General features: G+C 38.3%; 1 protein-coding gene across 2 annotated transcripts in view; it reads right to left on the reverse strand.

Annotated features, from left to right (window-relative positions):
* The window catches only part of LOC145933361 (uncharacterized), a 44,352-nt gene that overhangs the window by 16,285 nt on the left and 1,290 nt on the right, over positions 1-26,777 (reverse strand). For both annotated transcript variants that reach the window (XM_083032988.1, XM_083032987.1), the window contains exons 2-4: positions 9,104-9,359; positions 4,769-5,042; positions 1,844-2,008 (exon numbers count right to left, since the gene is read on the reverse strand). In XM_083032988.1, the coding sequence (XP_082889114.1) occupies positions 1,844-2,008; positions 4,769-5,042; positions 9,104-9,359 (695 nt within the window). The remainder of the gene's footprint in view (positions 1-1,843; positions 2,009-4,768; positions 5,043-9,103; positions 9,360-26,777) is intronic.

The raw sequence follows: 26,777 nt of genomic DNA on the forward strand, positions 1-26,777 counted from the left end.
CATCGTCGTCGTCGTAACCGTCGGTCCCCGGGACCACCCGTTAAGAGTCAACGAAGTCGATTCCGTCGGTTTTCGTTTGCATTGGATCAAAAGCTGCGTCGAAATGAACGACAAGTTTAAGCGAAACGTTTCGCAATCGAAAAAGCGAACAACATCCGGTATTTATATAAAATTTAACGAGATCAAATTGCACACTAGAAACTTAGATTAGGCTCTTTCCGGCTATGTCATTGCAATTGTTATATTACGTGTGTCAAAAATTATTTATTGAAATTTATTTTAATATTACTTGGTGTTACACCAAGAAAAATTTGTGCCCTGTACACAACAAATCAGTTTCAGTGAAACATAAATTTCTACTGAAACTGATGCACTACTATCTGGCTTTTACTAGCTCGAAATTTTAATTTATATTTAGTTTAAAATCATGTAAGCGATTCTCTCTAATGTCCCTGTAGTATCCCTTTAATAATTAAAACATCGCAAGATTTGCAATATTATAAAACAGCTGATGCAAATGTCATTTTTTCGAAATTCGATTTTAAATAAAATAAAAAAGTTTGTATATGCATAAAAAATAAGAGCGCGGATAATTTTTTCACTTCAATATTTTGTAATAAAAAAACTTAGAGAAATTATAATATATTCGTAATTTTCCAAAGTGATCGAAAGAAGCCCGTCATCCTTCAAGGGCCTGCCGCTGCTGTCTCTCGCGATAAAAAGAAAAAAAGATCGATTAAACGGGACTAGGATAAACATGGGAAACGGAGCTAGATAGTTGTCCGTTGTCGCCTCTGAGAATCATAGATCTAATCTACGTCAAGGTCCGAAATTCCAGCCGCCGCGGCTGCGAAGGGGCAGGACGGAATTGAGTCTCCCTCGACGGCGGTGGAAAGAGACGCGCCGCGTCGAGCCGCGCCGCGACGCCCTTGGAATGCGAACGACGCTGACCTGGACCACACATGACGCCGCGCCGGTTCTTAAACGACTATCGTGAAATACGATAATGTCCGTCTTTCTCGCGCGCCGAACACAGAATCTGAACTTGGACACGGAAGACGAGAGAGGTTCGTCGAGAGAGAAGAAGAGAAAGAGAGACCGGAATTGCAACTCCCGCGTTCCTCTCACGATCACCTCGACAGTTGCACGTGTTGCGCCTTTTGATAGCTGCACGCTGCGCTTTAACAGTGGCGAGCCTATTTAGGGATTCTCGCATTCTCATTGTCAGTGCACTGTGTGTCCCTTGACTTAATCTCATACGTCGTCTATTTAACACATTCCAAAGTATATTATCGATTCTAATGCATTCTCTAATGTCTTCCATATTTTTTTTTTACGGTCAGTTACACATTGAAAATTGATTTCAAGAGGGAAACACTCTCTCTTAAAAAATGTATGATTAAATTATCAAAGAATTCAATTAAAATAATAATATTAATAAATACGAGTATATACATACGTGCAATTTTAAAGGTAGATAAAACAAATATGTTTCGTACAGTTGCTTCTCAAGAAGGAAGCGAGTGATTCTATTGACATGCAAACGCAGCGTTCGCAATACTTGTTAACATGAACCACGTATATCCGCGAGGTGTTACGCCAGTGTCTTTGCGCGCGGTCGCTTGCTCTCGACAGAAACGATTATCGGAGATGAAAGAGAGCCGCGGCGAACGAAATGGAGGAACCAGTCCCGTGTGGCCGAGATACGGAGGTCCGGAGGCGACCGGACGGACGTACGAGACTCGGCAGAGCGAAAGGAAGACGAAGAAGAAGAAAGAGAATGAGCGAGCGCAAAAAGGAAAGGCGGGAGTGTAACGGTAGCGAGAAACAAAGTGAAACTTACGAGCTGATTCTGATAGGCGGTGACAGCGGTGAATATGGCCTCCGGGAATACGAAGGTCTTGTGCGGCTCCTTCTCGAGGTCCATGATCGGCTTCCCCGTGCCCGAGTCCGGCCGCTTCACCAGGTGGATCCTCGGCTGGTACTTGTGCATCGAGTTCAGCACCAGCTGCAAATTATCCGGAATTGTATCGCCGACTGTAGAAGTGCGATTAATGGCGGAAATACATTCGTAATTAAACGCGCAGCCTCGATTTTCCAAACACAGACACTTCTCGTGCTTTATTCTCAAAGTTGCTTATCAAAGTATTGAAACAAGATCGCCTTATCTTTTACAATAGTCATTTATATGATTAAAAACACTTTAGCATCTAATCCTTCGTATATCAAAAGCAATGTTATAAACAATTCATTAATTTTGATAATTTTCAATTTATATTATTAAATAAAAAACGGGGTTGCACCCGCAAATCGGATGAAGATCTCTCGCAATAATTACAAGTATCCGATATCGTCCAATTAAAGTCGAAAGCAAACTAACAGTGAACGATCCAAATGGATGACGATATCGATATTATCGCGCACGCGGATAAGATTTTTCATTTCTTTTTTTTGTGCCTCGCATTTCCATCCATCCCTTATTTCCAAGCGTCCCATTAGGGTACCCGGAATCGCTGACGGCTTATCGTTTTTTTCGAGGACGAAGACGCGCGGAGATTACATCGAGTTTCACGTCGCGTCGACTTTCGTCGTTCGGGGATTTGAATCGGCGACGAAGCCGAGAGCATGCGATAGCATTAACAACACAACACGGGTGGAGATCGGTCGCGGCAAGAAAAAGCGTATGAATTAGAGGAGCACTTTGGGCAGGGCGAGCTCCCCGTTACCATTCAAAAGAATCACTTTGCTCGCGTCTGGCAGCGTGTAATATCCTGAATACAAAATGAGTACCGTGAAGAAGCGCTGCCCCGATCGGAGTTCCTATTTACGTCAGTCATCCGATGAATTAAGGGCCCCGATGCGCCCCGGCGAGAAAGAGGAGCTCGGGCTGACAATGAGCTGTGGGAGGAGGGCGAGGGAAGACAGAAGACGCGGCTGAGATTCCCGTGTCTTATGACAAACGAGACAACGGACTGTCAAATTATCCCGTGGAGCGACTAAATCGCGCCACGATGAAATTCGTTTTATCGGCGTCATTTTTCTCCTTTTCATAACCGGAGACCTGCGGTAGGTCGCAATCAATCAAGTTCGCGACGAACGATGACGTTCTTGATGATTTTTTGATTTCAAGAGCAATGTGAGAAATTGGCTCAATTAATTCTTTGTATAAGCACAATAATATCCCCCTCTGAATATTATTTTCGCATATTGAAAGATCACTTTATAATTACTTTAGAAATCTCGCACGCACATCTAACTTTTGCTTTAATTTTTTATTTGTAACGTTTTATCTTTTTTAAAATTCTCATAAGCACTCCGTCAACGTCATCACCGTTAAACTCTACGAGTTGCAAGCCCACGTTGTCGCACGATTACGGAAAAAGAAAATTACGCAGAGAGATAAAAACATGCTTCGAAATGACGTAAGAGGGTAAGATAAGTACGAAGTAAAAGCTTTCCCCGCGAGACAAAATGCCATCGTATTGCGTTCCACTTTGCTGAACTTTGTTGAACCTAACAATCGATGCCGGTCGATTTATTAATGCAACAACCGGCGGACGCGGTAGGCGTGCACTCGCTGTCTTCGACGCCGACAATGTCGTACTTTAACCGCAGCTGCGCCGAGTAACGCGTAAAAGTTTAATGCGCGAGTTGTCGCGGAACAGCCACGTTTGCAATCGCAAGAAAATGTGAAAAATTCGCTGTAATAATATGAAAAATTCGCGGTCCGTAAGAAAATGTCGACGGCTCGACAGAGAGTGCTCACATGTAATTAAAATTAATCAAACCGAAAGACGCTACTTTTTTCGAAGATATTTCTTTCTGAAAAATTATAAAATACAAAAATCCGAAAAACTTTATTAATAATATTAAATTTTAATTTAAAAAATGGTCATTACATTCTCTTCATGGTGTGATCATATAGTTTAAGAATAGAATATTTTTTTTCAATCATATATGACGCATTAATTTTTATAAATAATTTGGAAAAGTATACTTTTATATTATAAAAAAAAGATTATAAAAATTATCAAACTAGAAATTATGAAATGATATTATTCTCACATATCTGTTTTAAAATCATGTTCGTTTCCTTTTCTCTTCCTTCTAATACTTGGATTAAATCGGATGGAGAATGAGGAAGTGCCGGCTGAATTTTAATCCATTTCTTTTCCCCGATTCGCGGATCATTCAAAACGCGACGGCAAGGCACACACAGTCGAGAAATCGATGCGAGTTATTACGTAAGCACGAGTTCGCGATTAACTTACTCATTCCGCCATTATAACAGCTTAATAATAGAGACCGATCTTCGCGGCGGTCTGACAGGTGTCACGAGGAATTAACCGAATGCCTTTGCGCGAGAAATAGAGAGACGGATGGGGCTTATTAATTAATTAATTCAATAAGAAACTTAACACATCCGTTGTAACGCGAATCGGAGTCTGCACTTCGTCGGAATTGGCTTTTTATAGCGAGCCGATATAGAATGCCGGAAGTACGAAGATAATTCGTACAAAATGATCAGCGTTAAACTGCTAAGTCCTTATTCACCAGGTTCATATATTGAGTTTGAAAATCTGATTCGATACAAAACTAATATACTCCTTTTCTTTCTCTTATTTTTACGTATTCGATATCTTTAGAAAATTAGACAGAAATCATAGCAATTCGATTATTATACGAATCCAGGCAAACTCAGCATAGTTCAACGATTGATCTAATGAGAAAAGGGGTAAAAAGTTATCTGTCAAAAAATAACACTTACGTGTCCATGTCTGTCCATGTCGTTGTTGGTGAGCTTGACTTTCTCGAAGGAGACGACCTGCTTTCGGAGTTGCTCGCCTGTGAAAGGTGAATCCGGATGGACGTAGAGCCGGGCTGGCGCCGGCGGATCCGCCTTTCCGGCCACCAACCAGCAGCTCCTATGATATGCGTATCGATACCTCTTATTGTCAACCGGCACGATGTCCATCAGGACCGCGTATCGACTGTCCGCCTTTAGTCCGTTGAATGAGACGCGACATGTCGGAAACATTCGCCTGCGCACATACAAACACAAACACAAACACTTTATTAATCAAAGAAGTCTAAAATTTAAATAAAATTAAAATACTTATTTTTTAAAACATTTTTTAATGGTTGCAATTATCAGATTCGGCGCTTGTCAATTTTTATTAAGCATTTTGCAAGAGTATAGAGAGAGAAAAAATAAAAATACAATTCTTTACTACTAATTCATTATTACTGTGTATGTATGCATGTAATTAGATCGAGATTTTTAATTCAAAACCATTCTTAACTTGAAAAAAGAATAAACAATTTCAATATGAAACAGTTCTTAGAGCTTTGTAATAAATCTACAAATTAAAGATAAAATTTAATTTTTCATCTTTTTCTAGAACAGAAGCTTTTGAGGTTTTCAATACGATTGAAGCACTGCGTTTTGATAATCAATGATCCGGGATGATTCGCGATAATTTTAGAATTGATCCGCTCATGGTCATCAATGCATGGTGTACGAGAAGAGAATGGAACGGAAGAAAAGGGGACAAGAGAGGGCGATGGGCCCGGATTCGCGGTTAGAGACGAGGGGGTCCGCGGAGACGCGGGACCTGGCGTGAATGTTTTGCCTCGGAGGCCAAACATTAATACCGTGTCGGGCCCCCCGCTGCTCGACCACTAAAACGCGGGGACACCCGCCGATCTTATCTACGTCTTCTCCTCGGTCCTTGTCGACTCGGTATGCATTCATCCTGCCAGCGCCACGAGTGTGAGTAATGCTTTTATTTATCAAGCCGTCTTTTGTTAATGAATTGAACGAGGGGGAAGGTGGGACCTCACCCTCGCACCATTCCGCCTTTGCCTCTCCTCGTCCTCGTTCGTACCTGATTTTTAACCCTTCTCCCCTTTCGCGCGACCATTTCTCTTGTGACGCGAGCACAAGTTCCAAAGATACCTGTGTTTTCTTTTCACAGGCGGATTATCCCCCAAATTCCCACTTTATCGTAAAAAAAGTGGCTTTACACAGAACGTGAAAACTCTAAGGAAAAAAAAGAGGAATTCTTAAAAATAAAAAATAAAACAATCCTTTGGCATCCAAAATATTTTTAAAAAATTAATTGCATATTCTCCGTTTTCTTTCTCTCTCTCTTTTTCTCAATGAAATAAAAAATTGTCGAGAAATTAAATATACTTGTTCATCATTTACACAACAAATCTCTTTTACAGATTTACACTTTACGATACAAATTGCATAAAATTGCCAAGTTGAAAAATCAATGAGGCAGAATGAACAGAGCATGAGCGAAAAGTCGAGTTTCTGCCATGAAATTTTCTATAGTAGATAGAGAAAAGCGTAATGGAAGAAAGAAAGAAAGAGGGTTGAAGCGAGTTCGAAGAAGGGGAATCTCGAGTTGCCTAGTGGTGGAAAGTCTAAGGGACGATATAAGCTAGGGGCGGTAAGTTGACGGCTGAAGGGAGCGACGAACAGCGTCGCTGAGACACAGATCTAATTACTGACGCACGAGTAGGCGCGCATCCGACTGAAGGAACGCGAATCCCCCCTTTCTTCCCCTCGCATAAGGGGGAATAAAGAGCAGGAATGTTGCCCATCGTGGCGGGCAATTAGGCGCGCGTCGGCCGCGTCGTCCCTCCCATCTTTTCCGCCTCCTTTCGCTTCCGGAGTTTCCCAGTTTTCTCGAGGAATCCATTCAATGTTATCCTCGCACCCCATCTCAAACTTCCGTCCAGGACCGGCGCACGCGACTCCCTCTATATATAAAAGCCCTATCTCGTTTCATTCACACGGAAAAAAAGTATTTAGTTATACATATATGTATATAAACAATAAATTAAAGACTCTAATTTTATAGCACGATTAATTCGAAAATAATTCTCCTGCGCAATAATTTAATATTTAACATTATATATATTTTGACTTTAGTTTCAAGAACAAAAAACCTCTAAATAATATATTCTAATTATCTTGTGTAAAAATCTACATTTCATATTCCACCATTAACTCGTTCTAATCCACCGCATTGATATAAAGGATTATTCTCCACGGCCCTCGATAGTTAGCTTCGCGTCCGATGTTAGCATTTCCGTCGTTAAGTTGGAGATATATGTTTGAGAAGGTGTGGTATATCGCGAGTCGAAACGAATGCGAACATAAAACTTTTCGGGCTGCCTTCCGCGAAGAGGTAGAGGCAGCCCTGAGAGATCCCCCCAGGACTCTCTCCCCTCACAGTGTGATCCCACTCGAATCCTCACGCCTTCGGTCGCCACCGCTCGTCCCAAGGACCCTTATAAACTGGCATAAGCTCGGCCGGTTTCTACACCGACCCGACTAATTGACTGACGGTCAATATAGCAATTTAACCCGCCGCTTGCCACCAGCTCGTTCCCCGCTTTTTATTCTCCTTCTTCCCGATCCTCTCTCCTTTCCAGCTCTGAGGTAGTCTCGACTCTTTCACAGCTTTGTATTACTTTGGACAGTATATTTTTGTGTATATTCTTATCCTTTTATTTGTACAATATGCGTTGCATTATGTTACTTTCTTGTTATTCGCAGTTGAATTTGTTTACTTGTAAAGAGGATTCTTTTTATAGGCAGAAATGTGTATGTATGTATATAGTTAAGCTTACGTTTCATGTAGTCAATTATTTTTCGCTGCATTTTCATAGTCCTGAATCATATGATGTTTTCTATTCAAGTGTCTTTACTCTTTCTCTCTTGCCGTTTCTGTTCGCAATCTGTTTTACATCTATAACCCTTTTTATTACGATTTTATTTATGCTTTTTATACACGATCAGTATTTGTGAAATAATAAATTTAGAACAAATAATTGCACCGCAGAATAGATAATTGTATCGATCTTGCATAATACTGTCTCGTTGATATTTTCAATTTCGTTTCTTTCATTTTTTTTAAAACCAAATTGTTTCTTATAAATAAAAATTATAAATTTGTATTAAATTTTGAAAGCAGCTTGATTATCTTTAAAACAGTGAAAAAAATTTGAAACTTCCTAGATAATATTGTTTTATACTTTAATTTTTCGTATTTTCTCAATATTATACTTTCTACGTCATGTAAATTAAAGATTAAGTCTCAAATTTTTCAGTTTTTGTTACAGTTTCATAACTATTGAATATATAATGCTATTCTCTCTCCGGGGTTTCCCTACTCAATTCCCGCGATTAAAGGATCGTAATTTCAATGCGATTAGAGCGCTTGCTTATGTTTCGGTATAACGTGTCAGGCGAGTGACAGCTTGCTCAGGGTAACGACACCTCTCGCCCTAAGCCTAGCCCGTTTCTATCGTCGGGTTCCCCTCGGGAATTTTCGTGGGTGTCGTGTCGTGACCCGTGGCGGGACGTGATTGAGTTTGCAGCGACATCGCCTCGGGAGCGACGGCGGTTTCGGGACGAGAACCGAAAGGGTGCGAGCGGTCGCGAGTAATGAGAGAGTCAATCGCTTCGACGTTGTCCAGGAGGAATCTAACCTGCGATGCATTAGCGGGATACATCGTCTCGAGGGAATTTCCCGGGACATCTGGTTGCCTCGGGGATCTCGCTTTATTCCCTCGAGGAAAACGAGGCTGGAATTGTTTCCGCCTGCGATCCTTCGATTGATCGCGTCGTGAAACGCGCGACTGTCTCTTTCGATCTTAGCATCATCTCAGAATGAAATAATTATTTTATTTCAAATTCGAAAATATTTTACTGTATGCTATATTGAATTTATTATTTATTACGTCAACTTTGATGTTTGCCAAAGTAATCGCAAATTGCGTACAATTTATATATGAATCACCGAATCGTATTATGCAATATAGTATTACGTAACACAAAAAGTTATCTTAAAAATTGAACTCGCACGATATTGAAAAACAACTTCAATGTCTATAATAATAAATACAAAATTCGAATTTGAAACTAACTATCGTTTGGAGATGATCTCTCGCGCGATTAAAATTTATCAACATCCACTGCCTCAGTGTTATCTTTCCGACAAATAAATCAGCATGACAATTGAGACATCAATCATCCTCTTAAATGACGGAAGTTGATAATTTTGGAGTATTTTGCCCTTACCTGCCGGTCTTTGTGATGATCATCTCCGTGCCGAGTTCGTTAAATTTATCCCAGAGGTCCTTGGTCTCCAGGTGGCAGACCACATGTTTCAATTCCTCGCAATTCGAGCGCTCCTGGAGTAGCGGATTCACGACCGGCGAGGCGCCCTTCCCACTCGTGCTTCCAGTGTCGTCCGTTTCCGGCTCGTCCTCCGCATTGATCGTCTCCGGAACTGGCGGAGCACCGCGGACGACCCCAGAACCGCTGGCTTCCCTTTCTGCAATTCATATTTTTGCAATATTTAATACATGTATTACACACACATCATATGCGACAATCGATATTAAAGAATTTAATAAAAATATAAAAATATAATTCACATAAGAGATCTACATCATATTATTATTACCATAAGTCATACCATAAGAATATCATAAGAATTATCCCTCAGAATATTACTCATCTGTCAGAATTATGAATTATGATCCACCGTACAGACGCGGTTTTTATTCGCCGTTCTTGGATACGCAACCGGAAGCGAGAGGGAAACCGCTTCCGGTAAGACCCGATATAAAAATCGAGGATCGCTGAAGCGTATAACTCCATTTCGAGAGGAGAGCTTAAGGACAAACATTTATCACTGCCGTGTCATTGACGCTCGTTTTTATCCGTTCAGACGACAGTCACTAAAACAGCGTGCGACGTACGGGAGTTTAACGTGAATGAACCGCGCGCTTAATGAATATTTAAGAGCCACGTTCAATTACAGTTATATCTTCGCCGCCGTTCTCAGTTTCGCGACGACGATTCGCCCTGTGGAGCCGCGCACTTTCGCGGCAAGCGAAATTAAAAGCAAGGCTCGTTCGTCGATTCGTAATTTACGATGGGAGGCCTCCCATTAACTGCAAATTATTATTAATTTTGACCGATGGAGCTGCACATTGCGATAACTCGATTCTAAATTACGTATGACAGGCCTCGGCGTCGATTAATATCTTCCTTCGTATATATACGCTTTTATTGCGCCGCGCATCTTACTTGATATGTGATGGCCGGCTCTCTGTACAAAGTTTCGTGACTTTTTGTAAAACTTCTCGCACGAAAGAAGCTCGCGTTTACGTATGCATAGACGCTTAATGAAAAATCGTTTTTCTGACGCGCGATTTATTTACCGCTCGTTCGATGACTCTATTAGCGGAATAATAAAGAAGGGGAGTGTCTCTCCGATTAAGATTTTAATCAGAAATTAAATGAATGGTGAGAAACTGAAAATATAGTGGACAGGTATAAACGATACATCAATATAATGTTTTCCAATTGCTTGAATTACGTGTCGTGAGAAAGTCCCTTAGTAGATAAAAATAGAATTAAAATAATGACATACGTTTCATCTACTTTAATTAATTCGGAATTTAAATTATTTGTTTCCCTTCGAGATGTTATCAAATATTTTTTTTATTGTAGTGCGGAAATGAGATTGTATTGATACGAATGTGTCAAAAGCATTTGAAAGATATAGCAACGGAAATACGAGATTATGAGAAACTCACGTTGATTAAAATGACTCACGTTGATTAATGCCACAAATTAACTCGGAGACACCACGTTATTGAAGTATTTTATTTCGCATAGATAGCGTTAATCTCTCGCGTTTATACGCGCAAATGTCTCTCCCCTTACACGCACATCTGTAACACAGTGTTGTGTATAATTCTGCGCCGTTCAATCACATCGACGTAAATCTAAGAGTAATCTATTTGGCGGTGCTTATAGGTATCCAGTTATCGATGATAATATATCGTCGGTCGCCGCGATAAGCAAGTTCCTTCAGCATCGCAATCGATTATAAATAATGTCGCGAAGAAATAAATAATTCCGCGCGTGAAAAGTCGGCCTTACAATTATATTACGCAGATTGCGTTTCCGATTTTAATGACGCAAGGGAAAAGTAATCAGCTGATAAAACGACGTATTGCCGTCGACGGTGATTAATTGTTGCGCCACGACGCTCGGGCACAGGAAGTCGAGCTCTCTTTTCAAGATGCATGCAAATTTCTACAGGATGTTCTCAACGATATAACTTTTCAAGTGGTTAAGTCCCCGTTTTAATGCGACCTTCGACTTTCAAAATTGTTGGTTGAGATTAATCGTAAAGAGATAAATCGAAATAATTGAAATAATAAAAAATAAAATTAAACTGATTTCGTTCAAGTAAAGGATAAAATAAATTTTTTACAATACGTAAAAACCCGTGATTTATATAAGCTGCGTCAATAAAAATATGCCGAGATGCGTCTTTTGATAAATTCGAACGCAATTTTTCGAGTTTCTCCGATAAGAGATTTCATGCGGCTGAAATTTATATACCTAATGATAACATGAGAGAGAAAGAGATCAGCATTTGCCATTTTAACAGGTTCCTTCTCGGCGTAATTCGCGAACACGTATCTACCACGTGCGCCTCCGCGTTTCCATGGTAAGAGCCACCGTTGTACTCTGGGAAACCGTAATAAACTTCGTAATGGGCAGTTACGAAATACCGACTTGGCCGGTATATGTCAGGTTCTGGCTATCAATTTTGCACATTGATGCCGCGCGCGAGAAATTAATTGTCCATTCGGCGCAAGATGGAATCCGGCGTCAGAATATATTATATTGGCCTCGCCATTTTTCTGCTTTTCTCTTCGCGAAAATCCGCAATTAAGCGCAGCATATATAATTCTCCGCGCGTACACGTATTTTCTTTTCTCTTATCGGGAAAGAGCATGTAAAAGAGAAGAAAAAATAATTACAATGTTGCTAAAGTAATGTAGGACAATCAGAAATTAAACGCGGAGCAAAGATGTGCGAAGAAAACGTAAATTATTTTTGTAAGTGTCAACATATGATTAAAATTTGTAACGAGAATTATTTTTATTAAATAAAAAAACCTGATTAACTTTCATGTGATTAATACCACAGCGGTTATGATATATATGTATACATGCTAAAGAGAGAGAAAATATGATATATCGCAATCTTTTAATCATTTTCAAGATAAAAGCTTACTGATACACAAACGAGGAAGTAACGCAGTGGTAAATAAAGTCTCTTGGTTTACCTTAAGTTACTGGAGGTAATAATTTAACGAACCGCCGCTCTTGGCCGGCATCACGCTAATAATGCTAAACTAAAGCAAGCCCCGTCATAAGTGGATAATTATCCTTTTTCCAGGCGCTACCGCGCGCTTATTACATCGCTCGCCGGCGTGTATGACCGTTGTGCCGTAATCGAGGGAATTAGTCATTTTGCATTTAATAACGTCTAAACCACGGTGAGAGATGAGAGGAAACGATTCTCGAAAACTCTCGCGATATTATTGATCAGCCGCAGAAATGATTGCCGGTAATACGCGTCACGAATTATCGTTCAACTCGATATGTAAATTAGCCTCACGTCCTTCGACCGTTATTTCACCCCGCATTTACACCACACACGTTTTGCGGTAAACATGACTATTTAATTCTCAACTCGTCATTATCTTTAATCGCGATTTGTATTGAAGAAATAAAATTTTAAATCAAATTTGTCTGCAATGGTTTAACAATTACAAAATGTTTTTTACAAAACAATTTCCTTTTAATACAAACTGACATTGTATAAATCTGTGTGTAAATTATAAAATATATACCAATTGTTATATCTTTCTATTCTGTTTCATATCCTTTGCTCGCATTAATCCTAATACCTTCCGCAATAAGGCAGAAATGTAATATATTTCATAGAATAAGGTGTAATTTCTCCTAGTGCAAGTTTTTACATTACAAAATAATGTCGCATGCAACATATATAAATTATGTAAATTATTTCGCGATTATAATGTCTACAACTCGTAATGTCTACGTTACGTTGCATCGTGCGGTTTTTTCTCTACATGCGAAAGCGCATCTTTACAACGTTAATACGCATGATAAATTACACAAGATATACGTATATTGAGATTATCTTTATCTTACGAACCGTCAACGTATTTATTAAGTCTCGCGATACGAATAGAAAGCGATTAGCGTCGATCCTTGGTTATTAACCCGTTGATACGGCATCAATTTGCGCCTAAGAGAATGTAACGTGCAATTCTAAATTTTTAAACACGATCTACAGAAGGCTGTACGACATTAAACTCTTCCCGATGCACACAGCAGTGTATCTCAGAATCTTTAATTATAGACTCCTTGCCGAACTCGGAGTGAATTTTTCGAAAAAATATTTCTTGATTAGTTCCAGAGAGAGATATTTAATTTGCTTAAACTTTTCCAATCTCTCAAATATAAGCATCTTGATGACAGAACGTTGAAACAAAATTCCGAAAAAATTACTACAATTTTTCGCCACATGAAAAAATATTTTTATATAAATTATATATATATTATTGAATTTCTATTTTATTATAATGTTAATTTTATTTCGAAAAATATTGTTTTCCTCGATAATACTTCCTATGACTTGTTACTTCTGGAAAATGCTCACTTGTCGAGATAAATGGATCGCTCTGGCAAAGGTTAAAGAGAGTTTGATCCGATAGATCGGGCGAATGTTTACGCAATAGTAAACTCCTCGGCGGCCGCAACGCATCGCGGAATATTAAGTACGAATTACCACTTGCAATAACAGTAATCTTCATCCGTCGGTCAGTCTTTGGCCGTAAAACGCCGCGGAGAGTCCCTTGCGGTCGCCGGGCTCTGTATTTACGCTTCGAGCTCTCGCGGCTCCGCGAACCTTTCAATATAAGAGGATACTCGCCGGTCGGCGGGGATTATCCGCACGCAACTCGTCGTTTCCACCGCAAGAGAGCCGATAACCACAAAGCAATAATTAATTACCGTCGGCACCGATACGCCGATTTATCGTCGATTATTACCCGGCGAGAGGGTACACACAAACACGAGCCGAGATAGCCGAGTGTGTTGAACGCGCGCGCGTTTAACACTCCTCGAAGAAGTTATTTAATAGCCGCGGGATCGAGTATATAAATCCTGAAAGGGCCGATCGATATCGCTTCATTAATACAACTCGGTGGGCGTAGCCGGAATTATAGTTACACCTGTGGTGTAACGTGAAGACGTTTTCGCGAGATTCCTCGTTACGGTGATTATTCTTAAAGTAATCGTTTAGCTCTCTTTTGTCAAGATTCGATTCGCTATTTATTTTTCCTTGAATTTTTGCCAGATGCTTTCTCACGTAAAACATTAAAATCTAATTAATTTAATATTGAAATAAACTCTCTTGACTCCCTCTCACCTTATAACTGTAATCATTTCTTATTGATACTTTTATATGCCAAGATTAAAGAGTATCGAGAATAAGGAGATTTTAATTTTGCGCGCGCGAGCTTGATTAGAAACGATAATCACCGACGACGACTTGTATCGCGAAACGTATTACCTCCCAGGAACATCGCGTGGCCTCTGAAATCGAGCGTGTTTCTTCGCTTAATTGCGGAGAGGCAGTGGAGTGACAAGGGAAACCGAGAATCGGCGTCCTCGGATATATCCGTGATTAAGTTGCCAGCGAGGATCGCGGCATCTTGACGCGATAAGAACCTGGCATCAGGCGATACACCTGCTGCGTCACGTCGATCGCAAAATACAAGAACCCACCGATTTTTCAAGACGTCGCCAACGTAAATAAGCGACCGAAACTGGTAATTTTCGCGGATCTTACATAACATAAGCGACAATCGCGACGATTCAATAAGTCGGTTTATCTTACGCCAATTTAGCGGACATTTTCCGCCACATTCTTACATTCATAAGAAATATTAGAATAATAAATCTAAAAGAAAGATGAAAAAATTATGCTGAAATATTCGGCATTTTGTAATTCGTCGGGGAAAAGGTGTGAGGAGAAAGTCATCTTCTGATCCACGGATATTTAAATTGCCAGGAAAGCCTCTCGTGTTTATCGGAGCAACCGGCTCGTAATTGGGAGGCGACTCACGATGTGTGGTCCGTCATATGTATTTTTATTCGACACGATCTACGACCGTGTTAAACGACTGACGAAACGGATGACGAGCCGCCGGGGTCTGCTTGTCGGACGAGTCTCTCGCGGCTTTACGGCATGCCGTGAGTGAGTTACGATTGCGAGTGCGCGCGCGACCGAAGCGGATCAAAGCGCTCGCGGGACATAATATTGAAATGGGTCCAGGGCGAGCGCGGACGACGATCTACGAGCCTCGCATTCTACGAGGGAAATTAGCACAAAAGTCCCTTTCAGCCGGACGATCGCAAGTCGACGCGAACAAACTCGTTGGAAGCTAGACATTGCCGTCAAATTGATGTCTTCACTTTAAGTTTGATACATGAAACACTCGGTTACGCTAAATTGTCGGTTGCCGATTTAAGATCAACTCTGTGTGTACGAAAAGTATTGTAAACGATTCTAAAATTTAAGAAGTATTGAAATTTAATCTTTGATTTTTAGAAGATGGGAAAAAACATTATAACACGTCTAAAACAAAGCCTTATTTTCAGACAAAGAATATTAAAAATCTTTTTCCCGACACAATATTTTTAAAACTGTTTAAAAAAATATATACCTTTCTTTCTTTCTCTCTCTCTCCCAAGATTAACAATCCAATTTAACAGCAGAAACGAGAGTGATATCGTAAATTCGTTCCAACGGAAGTCGATGTCCGCTCGAGATGACAAGTTTACGAGCGCGCGCGAATGAATTACGATCGGTCACCGAAAATCGAAAATATTTCGCGGTTGACAGGCAAACGTGCGTTCGACGATATTTTATTAATCCGCGTGATATTGCGGCCATTTCCTTGATTTTAATTTAAGCGTCGGCGATAACGAATTTCGTGCTCGCTAATAACATAAGCTGGTCCCCGTCTCTCTCTCTTTCTCTCCTCTTCTCTCCCCGAAGTCTAAATATTTAATTAAGATAGCGAAAAGTGTATTAAAAATGCTCCGTTAAGCGTCGCCGGAATTGCGCCGACTCATCGATCCGTCATTAATGAAAAGTAAATTAGCGATATACCGTGCGATCGCGCGTATGCGTAACGCGCGATCGCACGGCGGGGAAGACACGAAGATATATAGTCGCGGAAGCCGTGTGCGTTTGCCGTGCAACCAGGTAAATTGAGTATTGACGCGCCGTATCTGATCGCGCGAGATAGGAGAAACGTCTCCGGGATCGATCAATCAATCTGTCGACAGGTAATTAAAACCGGCACCTTGTTTGTTCGCGAAACGTAAATTAATCTGAGCGTGACGCGGTGCGTTTCTTCCTCGTTCGTCGAAGACGACGTCCTTTTGCGTCGCGTCCGGCATACGCAAAAAATTGATTACGCTATTCGACATCTTACTCAACGTACGCAAGACGTTTTGCAACAAGAATGGAGCGTCTTTAAATAATCGAGACGGAGGTATTAAAAAAGTGCGCAAGTTTAAAATTAAATAAAACAATAATGTATTCTTACAAAAAAGATTTAAGAAAAAATAAGCGTTTTTAAAATTATTTTTTTTTTTATAAAATTAGCTAAATATTATACCTATTACTTTAATCCTAGATCCTAATTTTAATAAATGAATGTGCAATAAAATATATATATATGATAAGAGATAAGTCTCTTTGAAAATACATATGACGTCTAATGGGAATTATTTTTATTAATGATGGTTTTTGGTAAATTTAAAAGGACATCTAATGAGATCGATAAAAAGAAAGAAGTTTGTACATATTTTACTGCAAAATGAATTAGAGCATACAATTGACATTATATTAGTCATTATATTAGTCAAGACTAATTTATGCTAATGTTAACATGTTAAAAGTAATTTTTCTTTAGATAAAATTGTAAAAGCCAGTTCTCGAAAATTTTTAAGCTCGAAAAATCTGGAAAAAATTTTTTAAATGGCATATATATCGAAAGCTTCTTCACTCAGACTCTTTTTAAGTCTACATTTTATCCTTTAATATTAAAATAGCTAATTCCGATTATGATTTTTCGTACACAAGTATGGACAATAGCTAAGAAATATATAACGCTTTGAGCAAATCGCCGACACGTGGAAAATGCAAAAGGAAACGCGATTGGCATGGATTGGCAAACCGAGTGAATTCGTCTGTGTGTCTGTCTCGCGTCGTCCGTATCTCCTCGATATCACCGCGGAATGAGCGTTAACGTGGCAGGAAAGCGCTAACAAATGTCGTTTGCACCTCGTATTTCAAGCACTGTCATTTGTACATTGCGTCGCGTTCTTAACAGAAGTAACGAAGTGACGATGACTTCGACGATTCCTTCATTTTCCCGTCCCCGAGCTCGCCTCTCATTATTGAACCGGTCCTTTCCGCGAATTGTCCGCCGTAATCGTCAAGTCATTTAAACGTACTCATACACGCCAAAACTATCGAATGTGAACAATTAATAAATGAAATTTTTTAGAGGCTACACATTTTACGACTCGATATTTAGACTTACAAAGTTGCACTGAACAATATTTTATTTTTAAAGTCAATGATTCTGTGTATTATTGATTCTGTGTACTATGTTCGGTATATCGATAAAATGATATATGCGTTTATAAGTTGAATTTACATTATTCTTCAACAGTCTCTAATTATGAATCGCAATTTTCCGGTTATCCAGGAACTGGAATACGTGATCGATAGCCTAATCATCGGTAAAGTTTCGCAAGACAAACGGAAAGAGGCAGGCCTATGATTTCGGAGCGTACAAACCAATCAGTTTTACGTTTTACCCGAGTGAGAACACAGCGTATAATTGAGACTGAACGAAGCATGTCGTCATCGTTCGATCCTCGCCGATGCTTTCCACGAACGGTTTCCGTAGCCTGGAAAATCGACCGATCGCCTTGTCATTACCGGCAATTTGCAAAACTATCGGAACGGAGGAATGTGAATGTAATCTCGATGCACGCCTCTTTAATAAGCGCATTCTTACCCTACGTTTCGCCTTTCGAACGACATTGTTGATCGTCTATTTCTACGCAAACGTCATTGTAACGTAATGTCAACTGCAAAATTTTATCTAATGATAATATCCGTATATGTATATATATAAATTTTATTTTGTATATATATAACTTATCTCTCAAAGTTTGAATAAAGTACAGTGATATCATATTCTACATGCGCGAAATCTCGACTTATAATTCTTGAATAAGCATTAATATAAAAATCCCAAGATCACTGCAATCTTGTATCAATCAAAGATCATTTTACGTTTCAACGATGTTTTTCGTGACATTTCGAGAAATATAACTCCGTTCACATTTTATATTGAGTTTGAAATATAATTCGTGCAATTTTCATATCAAGATTGAACACGCCTTGACAATTTGTAATAAAGAAACATAAACTTGAGTCTTATATCGTCAATGTTCGCGCTTGTCAACGAAACGCGTTGATTCAAACCCGGCGATATATCTCGTCGCGAGAAGAAGCGAATCGCCGAGACCACCTCGAAGTGGAATCGTCAATCCGCTTCAGACGAGAGGAGCGTCTCCAAACTCATCGTATCCGATGCTCGTCCGTGTCAATGGTCGTTTAAGTATCCGGCATGGACCAGGTGGGTGAACCACAAAGTTGTAAGTGGGACGACAAGAATAAAGTACATAAATTAGATAAGTGCTGTCTGCACTCTTGGTTGCAGTCAACATTTTGTCTCGGCCCGTATAAAAAGAGTGTTTACTAATGATTCAAATAAAGAGAGTATAGATAAATTTATATGTATATATATACGTATGTGAATGCATATTATGTCTTTATATTATTTTAATGCGTGTAATTTTTTTAATGTTCTAAAGTAAAATATAAGAAAACTAATAATAAATATTTCAATGAATGTAATCGTTTACTAATAAATTCTTTTCTAATTTCTTTTATATTATATATTAAACAATTTTCCAAAACTATATAATACTGTTATTAGAATTTATCATTCTTATATTTCTTCGTAATAATTCATTGGTGCGTTTATGCATTATAACGAAATTTATATACTTATTCGTTATTTTTGTCAACTTTATAAAATGCGTATACATCTTCGTTTCTGCCTTCGCTAACGCTTCGCTTTGCAAAGATTCTTCACTCGTCCCACCACCTGTTCCTTGCTCAACTCGACCGGTCGTAACTTGGCGCTCGCTCGAGTAGCTTCCCGCTTAACTAAGTCATTGGCTATTTATTATGGTTGACACTCCGATGAAACCCTATACGTGTCCCCGCGTGACTCTTTTATTTTCACGAGCCGTGCTTCGGCTCGTGAAAACGAGCTACCGTTTATTCCCGCGTATCTCGGGGGGAGGAGGACCCGTTCAGGGAATTAACACGCTCCCAGTATCCGCTTTGTTCGCATCGTCCGCGAACCCGCCGAGTTTCAATCGAGAAATTCGCGGGGCCCCGCACCTGCGCGTGGAAAAAAAATTAAAGGACCAGGAGGCTTAAGGGTCTGCGATTACTCAAATGCAAACCCTCCGGTCCCGCGAGCGTCGTTCGCAATCGTCGAAATCGATTCGAAGAAACTCGGCAAACGGGGAATGTCAGGTTTATTAAAATTCTTCACGGGGTGTTAGCGAAATTTGTGTTATTTGAACGAGAAGTTTAAAAAAAAAAAACTTGGAAATGTACTAAATAAAATATAACATGTTATCAGCACGAAATTGGGGGATTCTCGAAAAATGTCGTATATTGTTGTATTTAACATCCCTTATAAAATATTTTTTATGAATATGCATCAGAGAGAAATAAATCATATTTATCGCTAAATAATACGATAAATTGTCTGTCCTGATCACAATTCCCGTTTGCAAACATACAACGTGAAATATTTATAGACGCGGTTGCTGCTTCTTACAGCTTCTTACTTACAACTACTTCTGCATTACGACTGCCTCCAGGACGTGCGCAACTATAAATTCGCTTTTGAATATACTACACGTTCTCTCAATAACAAGGAGAAAAATCTGGCCCAGGCCCGAATTCGACCGCGTGTCTCTTTCGTTCTCGTCGGTCCGGCTCAGACCGTCAAAATTCAAACAAACTCCGACGAGATAACAATGTTAAATGTTAAACGCGGGACCGATAGCGTGCCAAGCTTTAATCCCGGAATTATGCCCGGTGAATACCGGTTTTTCTTCGGTACGTAACACATTGGATTTAACGCAAATGTTCGACGGCCGATAGTAAAAATAAATCTCGGCTAACGGCCGTCGATTCCGTCGTTCGACGACGCACGGTACTTTCTTCGTTTTAACATCTCATTTAAATTTCTCGCCCGCGAGTGAGCGAAGGTGCAAGAAAACAAACGTCGGCAAACAACGGCATCAAGCAGCACGAGGGCCATCGCGGATGGATTTACATAAGGACACAGCCGTGACGCATAAGCATATCTACCAATGAAACGTCCGATCTATAAGTCGTTATATTGTTTTCGAACACTCATCCTGAGAAATTCAATGCTAACAATCGTTCCGTGCTCTTAAATGATGCAGTAATCTATCCCCCAGTAATACTGTTCGTGTCTATCTTTTCGATGTGACACAAAAATTTAATATAAAACGTAAAAAAGGCTTTCTTTTTAGAATTAATATAGAAAAATAAAAAACTTGTCGCAGAAAATCAAAGTTAAATTACAAAAAAATTAATAACCGTATCTTTTTTCGCGATAATTCATGTAAAAAGTATCTTATATTGTCGACCGATAAATTTTAATTCGCGCACTTACTGTCCACGATAAGATTCATTTCTATGCATTTAGTACTTTTTTATCCTCTCAATTATGAGAAGAGCATAAAATTCAAACATAAAATTCCTTCCTTTCTCTCTGCTCGTTGAAAGCTAATTCTCCGTTAGATTTGAGCGATGAGAATCGATTTCAGTACAAGAACTTCGTCACGATAAAGTTTTACAGCACGATCAAGTTCGCGGGATCGCGGATTTATTTCGCACACTCTAATACGCGATGCACATGTGTGTGCGCGTGTATTTGTGCGTGTATGCCGGAGGAGAGCCCGATTCATGCCGCCGTTTGCCGAAGTTTATTTGGGAATGGCGGCCCGTTTCCGTGGGTGAATTGCAGCGAGTCCGACCGTAAATTTTGCGCCGCGTAGGATCTTCGTGGGCGATTATTCGCCGCGGGCGTCCAAGATACGCGATGATGAAACCGAACACCATCGAGTCTCGTTCGGACGTCTGGCTGGGCCCGGAGAGTGGCCACGGCCGTTTCCAGAATTCCGATGGGACACCTCACCTGGCCGATCCGACGCGCGGAGAACAACGGATTTTTCATTTCTCACCTCTCACAACTGGGCCCACAACTGTGTATATTTTATTAGGCATCATCGAAGTGTCATTTTCCAGTAGCCGATATTACACAGAACAAGAATAATAAAATCAATTTCGTTCCCATTAATTTATTGGGAAAATTATTAATAGAATTAATCTAGTTCCGGTTGATTTATTGGGAAAATTATTTTATTGAAAATCGATCAAAGATTGATTGTGGAATATTTACGGATCGCAATTATTAAATTTTGCATATTAGATTGCCTACAAATTTTACTATAATATCATAATATATAAAATGTAAAATAAAAAGTCATAAGCATGTGTATATTTAAGAATAAACTGTAAAGAATTGCAAATGCAGCTCTCGCATCTGTATATTGTAAAGTCAAATGTGCTCGTTTTAAGAAACATTCGCATCTATCTCATAATTATATCCTTTCGTTTAATAATTTCGTAATGTATATTGTTCCCATGTATATTTAGATTAGTTACATATATAAATTTTATATATTTTATATATGTAAATACAACATAAATGTGTATTTTCGTCTTCACGATTTAGCTATGCAGGCTCACAATGTAGAGTGGATAGGATCAATCTTCAAAGATTAAACATCAATAAAATTAAATTTGAGTATTCCTAGTCACAACTCGAATTTCATCGACGCGCGACGAGCGTTAAATAATTCATTAGCGTGGTGGCAACAATTTATGCGCGTCTCGAGCATGGAGTAGTTTAAATCTCGCTGCTCCACCCGCCGTGCCGTTTCACCTAATAGGCCCGCTTGAATCTCGACGCTGGTCGATTAAATGAAATTTGTGATTCTAAACAAAATTCACGCTTGACATGTGAGTAACATTTTCAATTAGGCGTGACACGTGTTCTTGAATAATGCAGTGTCTCTTATCTCACATGATAGTATAAATTTTGTCAAAGTTTTCTTAATCGATACCCGATGAAGTCTATTTCGATAGGAAATCAAAGCGAACCAACAAGATTATCCTTCACCTATCGCTAACATGAAACTAACATACACGCATGAATACAAATTATCGGGATAGAAATGTATACTACTTCGCCCACATATCTGAATCGATTATATCGACAAGATAACACGTGCTGAAAAGCAAGTTCACACAGAAACCGAGAAGCCTGTTTATTTGAAAGGAATATAAACATTTTTATAGTTACAAAAATAATACAAAATAAATCTCTTAATGCAATAATGATTTTTTGGTATTGTTCTTTGAAGAAAAAATTTATTTATATCTGTTGAAGATGCTATCTCATCAAATTCATTAACCTATTCGTATTAATAATCTATTCATTTATTTTCGTTTATCCTTGTAAACGCTAATGTAATGTTCCTTTACATTGAAATAAGTCACAATGGCATTCCGAATACCATTGTCACGCGTGTTTCGCAAATGAATTTCTAAAGCGACGAAATGTCGCAGCCACGCAGTTCTTCTTTTGCATAAAATATTCCCGGCTGATTATTTCACAAGAATGGATTTCAGCGATTTAGATGGCCGCTTTGTTTACCGTTCACGCCGTTGCGCGTTAAATAATTCATTAATGCCGAAATAATTTACGGTCGTTATCCGAATTGTGACTACATCGACGCCGAATTCGCTACAATACAATCCTCATTATCGATCGCATAATCAAATATTTCTGTGTACGATTTTCGAAGGAAATGCTTTAAAAATACTATTGCTATGACGCACTTACTTTGATTAAAGTCAATTGACAATTAGGTGCTGATTTTTAAGATAATTTATACAACAAATATATTTTTATACTGGATAATTATAAAACATTAAGTATAAGTTTCTTATTAAAATTACATAAACTCAATTATTTTATTTATTGAGAAAGAATAATACAATATATTTGTTTAAAAGTGCAATCAGATTGTTAATTGCTTCTAACAAATGTTTAAATATAAAATGTAGCAAAATTATTAATAAAATTATTGATAATATTGATACACTTGTGTCATTTAAATAATAATTCGTATTAAACTTTTGCTTTTAATGTTAATAATTCCCTTATCGTGTACAGTAATTTCTGTACCGTATCCAATAACTCCTTAGTAATCATTTAGGCCGATTTATCTTTTATTTATAAGATATAGCTATCCAACTATGCCCGACAGATTATGGAATGACTTCGCCGCGCAAATCCCCGCTCCGGACGCCTTTTTCGGTCGTTAAAAGAAACGAAACTGACGGACCATTATCCCGTTTCCCCACAAAAACGACTCGCTTTCGTCCCCAATGCCAAGCTATGGCCATTTATCTCGATAATGACAGTTCGGAACAATTTCTATATTAGAGGGCCTCATTAGAGCGTCGCGCCAGCTTGTAATTTTCTTCGTCGACATTTTTACGTCCGCAAATGCGCGAATTAAAACGCGACGGTGAGCGGTGTTTCGTCGCACCTTAACATTCAACCCTTTACTTATAATCGCAAATGTCTTTTTTAATAAGTAAATATCTGATCTACACGTTGGCAGATGTCCAGAGCAGAAATAAAATAACGAAACAATTTTGAGAATAATAATTTCTGTCACATTTTTCTGTCGCATCTTGAGAATTGTCTTCATTGCAATTTATCATAGATTTTCATTTGTTTTGCAGTGATATAGTATTATAATTTAAAATATATAGAGTGTAATACTTTTCTTAAAATTGTATATCAATATTATATTGTAATAAAAAAAATATAATATAAAAAAGAAATAAATTATATAATTATTTTATCATCAATAAAATTATTGTAGTAAAATTTCAAAGAAATGTTATCGCTGCAATATGATTCGTGTTAAAATTTTCACGATAACATTGAGCGACATAGAGGTTTTATACATATATAGTTAACGTTGACAATCGCCGGCTAAGAGATAATTACAGCATAAGTTTCGACGTGCGTCACCGCCGCTTCCTGAATTAATATTTAAACGCGAGAAGACGTCAAGCGGAAAACTTTCCGCGCAATTCATGCTTCGTCGAGGAGATCGTCACCATATTTTATTTCTCGGCATCGAAGGAAAGAGAGAGAGAGTGATACATGTCTCGTTCGTTTTCCGACATCTTTGCTGGCGAGTCTAAGAACTAGAGCTATAAGCCTCTAAAAAATTCACTCGTGCTGATATTTCGATAGTGCATGTAAAAGCACTGCATACAGCAATTGCGAAATGTATGTACTTTCTTTATTTAAAATTTAAAAAAAAAAACTGGAAAAAATTTCTTCTATATTTTAAAACTGATTCTTTTCATTTCATAATTATATGTATAGAAAGTTTTGCATTATTGTGTACATTCATAGATAAATTTACGTTAAAGTACTCCAATTTGCCAAATGGTACCACTTTTTCATTTCACATACTTTGCAATTGCTCCATGGAACGACGTCATCGTCATTTATTCACATATAGACATATCTGATAGCATCGAGTCGTTTCAAAAGAATCGGAGTACGAACAGTACGCATGATAAACGTTAATGATCGAAAATTAATTGGCAAGTTTTTAACGGGACCATAAAAATAATGAGCCGTGACGACGAACAGGTAGGCCGGAGGTACGACGCAAAAATCGCACGATGGGCTAGTCGCTTCATTTTCGTCGGAATGGCCGCATTAAACGTTATGAATGGCCGTACCGAAAGGGGTGAGCGATTTTTCTTCGAGTTAATGCGCCAAGGTAAGAGAGGTGCGCCGCGCGAAGAGAATTATGAGTCGCGCAATATCATACCGAAGCGGCGACGATGCGTTCGCGAGAGGCGCGATAACAATAAACATAACAGTGTAATGAAGCTGCTGGCTATTAATGAACGACGAGCTCGAGGCAAATTTCTCATAAGGACTCAAGAGAAACATTAGTGTATCGATCGAAGTGTATAATCACTTTAATAAATGGTGTTTTGAAGAAGAGAAAGAGATAGAAAGGAACAGAGGGAAAAAGAGAGAAAGAATTTACTATCCAATTTTATAAATATAAAATATTATAGCTTTTGTTAATTATTTATTTAAACATTGAGCTAAATAAAGGAATAAATAAACAAAATGTAATAAAACAATTCTTTATATACAATTATGTAAAATACTTAAATACTAAAATCAAATTTTGACTGATTTTGATAAAGGTTTTACGAGAAACTTTAATCTCATTATTGATGACTGTATATCTCTCTCTCTTTGAAACATTTTCTAGTAATAAAATTAAAATTACTTGCAACAACATAGGCGAAAATAATCGCGCGTTGATACACCGACATGAAATGTCAATTATGTCGGGTATGTAACGAGTTCTCGCGAGCCAAGAGTGCGACGTGGATTTATGCGAAATCTCTTCAGAGAAATAAATGCGATCGAGTTTAGAATTAATATCACTGAAATGTAATCTGTGCACACATGATCATATGTAACACTTTGAACACTGTTAGAGCTATTTAATGTTCCGCTATTATGTGAAAAATGTTTATAGGTTTTTTAATAGATATTATATATGATAAAAATGTGTTAAACATTGCTTAATTAATTCAGAACCACATAAGAAACTGTATGAAAAAATAAAATCACGAAATGTACAAATATTTGATTGCATAAATTCAATTGTTTCTTTTAATATTAAACTCTGCTTTTTATTACCTAGTTTTTTATTGTGCAATTTAAAAAAATGTTTACTAAAATAATATTGAAATGGCTGAAATTTAATAGAGAAATTTAATACATATACACGACATTCAATACATGATTCACAGCTTATGCTGATTTAAATGAAAATATTTAATGATTCATCACAGTAACAAAGCAACCCATTGCAGATTGTGTCAAAATCACTGAATTAATTTTTATCTGTAAAGTATACATAATTAAAAACACGGGAATGTTTCGTATCATATAATCAAATTATGAAAAGATTCCATAAAAATTTCAGAAAGTAAATCCTTATAGCATAACATGTTTTATATTTGTAGACCGCGCCATAGTTTGCAATAATTTCAAGATTTGCCAAATTAATTTGCAATTAGTTGCAGAAACGCTTAACAATCTATAAAGTAAAGACAGTATCTGACAAAAAAAGAAAGCAGATTGTTTAAAGCATTAATTGTATTATAAAGAAAACGCGAAAAGTCTAATGATAGAATTGACAACTGATGGAAATTCTTGATAATTATTCAAGAACCACATAAAGCGATTACTTCCGGTATTTAAATTCCGGTCCAAGATGATAACAAATCTCTTGTTTTATATATGGATTAACTATTGTTATCACATATTGTAAACTTGGTGATTCTTCAGTGGTTCTTGATGATTTCTTTCAACAGAAATTTTCTACCAATTATCATTTTCAAATTCTTCGAATGATCTTGTTGTATGTGTTCATTT

This window comes from Prenolepis imparis, unplaced genomic scaffold, assembly GCF_030444845.1.
Source record: "Prenolepis imparis isolate NDT839.2.m4 unplaced genomic scaffold, iyPreImpa1.0 SCAF_3, whole genome shotgun sequence".
Lineage (NCBI taxonomy): Eukaryota > Metazoa > Arthropoda > Insecta > Hymenoptera > Formicidae > Prenolepis > Prenolepis imparis.